This window comes from Bidens hawaiensis, unplaced genomic scaffold, assembly GCF_021521415.1.
Source record: "Bidens hawaiensis isolate Kalapana, Puna unplaced genomic scaffold, B.hawaiensis_p1.1 tig00016836_1, whole genome shotgun sequence".
Lineage (NCBI taxonomy): Eukaryota > Viridiplantae > Streptophyta > Magnoliopsida > Asterales > Asteraceae > Bidens > Bidens hawaiensis.
In genome coordinates this window covers 35,780-40,470 of record NW_027492553.1, presented here as the reverse complement: position 1 = coordinate 40,470, position 4,691 = coordinate 35,780, and the positions used below count along the sequence as shown (strand labels likewise).

The 4,691-nt window shown below is 34.7% G+C and overlaps 1 protein-coding gene across 2 annotated transcripts; it reads right to left on the bottom strand.

Annotated features, from left to right (window-relative positions):
* Window positions 1-1,912: 1,912 nt before the first annotated feature.
* On the bottom strand, window positions 1,913-4,243 carry LOC143552272 (heat stress transcription factor A-2b-like). 2 transcript variants are annotated; one of them, XR_013138620.1, is made up of 3 exons: window positions 2,482-3,498; window positions 2,215-2,399; window positions 1,913-2,113 (listed from the first exon to the last, which is right to left on the bottom strand). XR_013138620.1 is itself a non-coding variant. In XM_077042537.1 (3 exons), the coding sequence occupies exons 1-2, from the start codon at window positions 4,184-4,186 to the stop codon at window positions 3,000-3,002; spliced, it is 636 nt and encodes a 211-aa protein (XP_076898652.1). In that variant the 5' UTR covers window positions 4,187-4,243; the 3' UTR covers window positions 2,349-2,399; window positions 2,482-2,999. The 2 variants fall into 2 exon arrangements, 1 of the variants encoding a protein (XP_076898652.1); XM_077042537.1 differs by lacking the exon at window positions 1,913-2,113 and adding an exon at window positions 3,875-4,243 and having other exon boundaries at window positions 2,349-2,399; window positions 2,482-3,323.
* Between the last annotated feature and the right edge of the window lie 448 nt (window positions 4,244-4,691).

The window sequence follows — 4,691 nt, the reverse complement described above, 5'->3', positions numbered from 1 at the left end:
CTAAAAAACAAAGGGGTAACACCCCTTCAAGCGAACTAGGAAGGTATAGTGCATATGATTTCTCTACCGGTTTATCCGAAGAGGAATATGGCACTTTTGATGTTTTGGCTTGGTGGAAGGTAAAGGAAACCGAGTTTCCGATTCTTGCCACCATGGCCCGTGATTTACTAACCGCCCAAGCTTCTACGGTAGCTTCGGAATCTGCTTTTTCTCTTAGCGGCAGGGTAATATCGGTGAGAAGAACAAGACTGAATTCGGAGTCGGTGGAGATGTGCATTTGCTTGAAGGATCACTTGGACTCAATCGATCGGGTTCAACACGTAACCACTCTGGAAGACGAAACACCACTTGATGTTCGAGTGCACGACGAACAAGAAGGCGTTTCTACAAGTAATTCTGATGAATAAGTCGCCACTCAATAATTACGACGAACAAGAAGGCTTTTATAGAAATAATATGTCACAAAATATAAGTTTAATGTTTTGTTAGTTTGTTTTTGAGTATTTTAAAACATGTAACCTTTTTTTTTTGAACTTCTTAAAGTAAATAAAATGAATTTTATGTTAATTGTTTTTTTTATTTAACATGTTATACAAATACGAATCGTATAACACCGCTCTTGATTATAATTCAGCATTTGACTTGCGTAAGCCAAAAGACTATAATACATAGCAAACTCAACAAATGTAACACGATACAAAAGTAGCATGAGCCTCTTCAGAAATCAGAAGAACACAAATCATCACCTACACAAGCAGCGGAAACGAAAAACGAAAAAAAAAAATATTTTACACTGTAACCGGTTGGAACCGGTTACAGTGTAAGAACCGGTTTAGGAACCGGTCAGAACCGGTTCCACCGGTTCCGGGTCCGAGGGTTGGGGAACCGGTTCGGTTCCCTAACCGGTTCGACCATGGAACCGGTTTAAACAGTGATGTTGACTAATGGAACCGGTTCTGAACCGGTTCCGGTTCCTTTGACCAACCCGATTTGATCACCTATACATATATGTAAAAACAAAACAGAGAATGGATGGTGATGTACAAATGATGAAACAAAGTTTTTAACCTATGATGCACTAAGTATCCCAAAATTGTAATATATGTAATTATTTATTTGATTCCTGGGTTTCTAAATGTGATTTATTAGTTTTTAAAAGTAAAACAACAAACAGTGTCACAAACTTTTTTAAAAATATACAAGTTTCTACAATATTTAGTCAAATCACAAAGTCACACACCATGAGTTGTTAAAGTGCAGCTTAACCTGTGTAAAAGAGGCCTTTACATTAATTGCATAATGTCACATTTTCACGGCATTTAACCATATCATTTTGGCATATTCACAAGGACCACCTAATGAAAGTGATACTAGAACCAACTCTCTTCCCATCCTATCATTTCTTAAAAACAATTACAGAATAAATGGAAGCACACCATATCATGAAATCAGAAGCTCCTGGTTTAAAATATGACAAGTGTACATTTATCTACTGGGATGCAATATAAACCAATTTGAATGGTTCAAATGATACATGGTTGATACAACCATACAACTAAAATGAAAACATATTTACCTTCTCAACCAACCATTCTTAAAAATCATTATATTACATTTTAACTTGTACCATGTCTATAACTCTTTTGTTTGTCGGTTTAAGCTCCAGGACAATCCCATTGAGGCCGAAAATATCCTGCAGAATAACTATGCTTATGGACTTGCTATATTACATGTAACCAATAACAGAGGCGAATAATATAATAAATTCTTTATAGTTTTGAGGACATATATTCTTTGATATTCTTTGATTTATAATTTTATTTTTATTAAAAAATATATATATATATTTCTCTATTTTGTTATAAAAATTTAAGGGTTACACTGGAGATGTCAAGTGTCAACCCTTCTTGCTTCTGACCTTACATATTTGATGCAATCCCCAAGCATTATTGCTTACATGGGTCCCACAACATTATTGTTCTTTATAATATGTCTGAAATGACAGATCCGAGTATACTATTAGCAGCCATCAAAAGTCAACTAACTAATACATGTTAGCTGAGAACCAAATTGCAGCCATAGAATCTTCAAGTTAGGTATCTTCAGTGCAAATCTACAGTAATATATTGTAAACAATGAATTTCATTAAGGGCAGCATATTATTTCCTTAGATTAAATCAATAAAACTTGTCGATGCTTATCAGCAGTAAGAACCTTATTATATCAGAACAAGCACTTGATAAATCTGGCCAAGGAATGCTTCCAATCTGATGATCAAGATAGGATTATATGAAATAATTAGATCTATAAAATTAACGGAATAAGAACAACTTAGGAGATAGGACACGAAAAAAAGGTTAAATTTGGCGAGAGACTAGTGCTTTTCATGAATCTGTATCCTGTAAATGGCAAGAAAAACTGAATTAAGTGATAATACGTACATATTTTTTTTTATACAAAATCATATAAAAGTCAACCAACCAATATCAGAACTAGTAATCTTGAATCTGTCCAAGATCTTCATATCTTCATCATCATCCAAAGTACCTAACTACAAAGATCAAGAATAAACGTTTTTAAACACAATGAAGATCAGCGAAAAGATAATTGACGCATATTCTGAACCATTAGGAATTCTTGTATGGACCCAAGAAATCCACATTTTGACTTTATTGACCCTTTTCGGGTATCCCGAATTCTTCGTTAAGCAACTCCTCCCAAAATTCTTCATCAAGTTCTTTATCTCCGCTCTCAAATCCATCGAGATTATTAAATACTTCCTCCTGATTTCTTTTGGCTCGACCAAATCCCTGCATTTCTAAAGCAAGTTCGTCCAACTCAGACAACTCAAACTCTTCAGGTTCATCTTTAATAAGCATTGACCCTTGACCGTGGTTGATTAACCGTCTCCTTTTGTTCATGATGACATCTTCAAGTTCCTTCCTTTTACCATGGTGAACCAACTTCTGGATAAAATTGGGACTTTGCATTGCTTTTGCTTAAAAACTCATCATTTTCTGCTGCCTCTGTTCGGTTCCTTGTAGTCTCAGCTCCATGGCTTGCAGGTGGGCCCGGGTATTTTGCTGCTGTTGTCTTAGATTCACTAATTCCGTCATAAGAATCTGTTTATCACGTTTTAAACGCCTAACTTCACTATCGATTCCAAAATTTCCGACCTCAACACACGAGCGCGTCGCTTGTTGTGGAACCAAATGCTGAGAAGGCGTCTTTCTTCGCTTAATGTTCTTCAGATTGTGTCTATGGCCTCTTAAAAATCCGTCATTTGCAAACTCCCATGCATCATGATCTATTTTTCTAAAACCCTGCACTCAAATATGAAACTAACTCGTTTCAATCACATTAGAGAACACATATATATCCGCTAAAAGTGACAAAACCATGTCAAAGTCTACTATTTCTCCTTGGTAATCATATATGTATTATCGCGCAAACAGCAAGAAAATCCAATCGACTACTAAATCTATACTGCAACATGCTATTTTACCAAAACATACAAATATGTAAATGTATAGTCCAACAGTACTTACAAATTTTTAACCATTTAATGTAACAATTTGCATAGGTAAAAAAATAAATAAAAATAAAATAAAATTTTTCAAGTATGATGCTTTAAATTGTTTTAAAAAAACCTGTAACATTAATATGTAAAAATTTGACCTTTAGAAAGAGAGAAACTGAGAGTCATGTTAGTGTTAGGTTCAATTAACAAATTTTATCAAGAATCTAATTAACACCTCATGAATCACATATAACAATAACTTAACCAAAACAAGAAAGTCCTCATCAAATTCCACAAAAAAATAATAATAATAATAATTTCAATTAGCGATACTTGTTGAAAGAAGAGACTTACATAGGTATTAAGCTGTCTAACAAAGCTAGAGAAATTGTTGTGCTTGAAATATCTGGGAAGAAGATTAGTAGAGAAAGCATGTGGATCCCACACAACAAAGCTTTGACCACCTCTACTCCAAGAAACAATGTGATCTAAACTTTGATCATCCACCATATCATATATTTTTGTCAGAAAAGGTGGAGGTCCAGCATCATGTAGACCTTCAATTGGTTGAGGCAAGTCCACCATCACAGGCTGCTTATCTTTCACTATACCACCACTTAAAACACAAGGGTATTCTTGCTTAACAACTGGGTAGTAAGGATTCATGGTCAAATGACTCAAAACCCTTTAAATCAAGCAAATTTTATTATGGGTCACAGTCTTGAAATCGGTCTCAAGTGACTGAAACCGATATCATTCGAGCGAAAGGTTGTTAATTTATTATACGGGTGTGATCTTTTTTTAAGGATTATCAAGTCTGTTTGTCAACATTTGCAGTGGACTTCAGAAAAAACAAAGAACAAGGGTGAAAAATCAAGAAAGTTGGTTGAGGCAAAAGGTCGAACAGTTGGTGTGCATGCCAGAAAAAGGGAAATTTAAGTTAGATTTCGGGGATTTGAGTGAGATCAGGTATTGATGACAGAAGATGTTTGAATCAGTGGTGGACTTTCTTCATTAGGGAAGTTGCTTTTTATTGGTAAAGATATGCGCACACGGTTTCAGCCTTAAGAACTAAAGAAACTTCTAGAGACTTTGGTGTTTGCAAATTGCACATATTTTCTTTTTATTTTTATATTTTTAATTTATTGTGGTCCATGTTATTTTTTTAGAT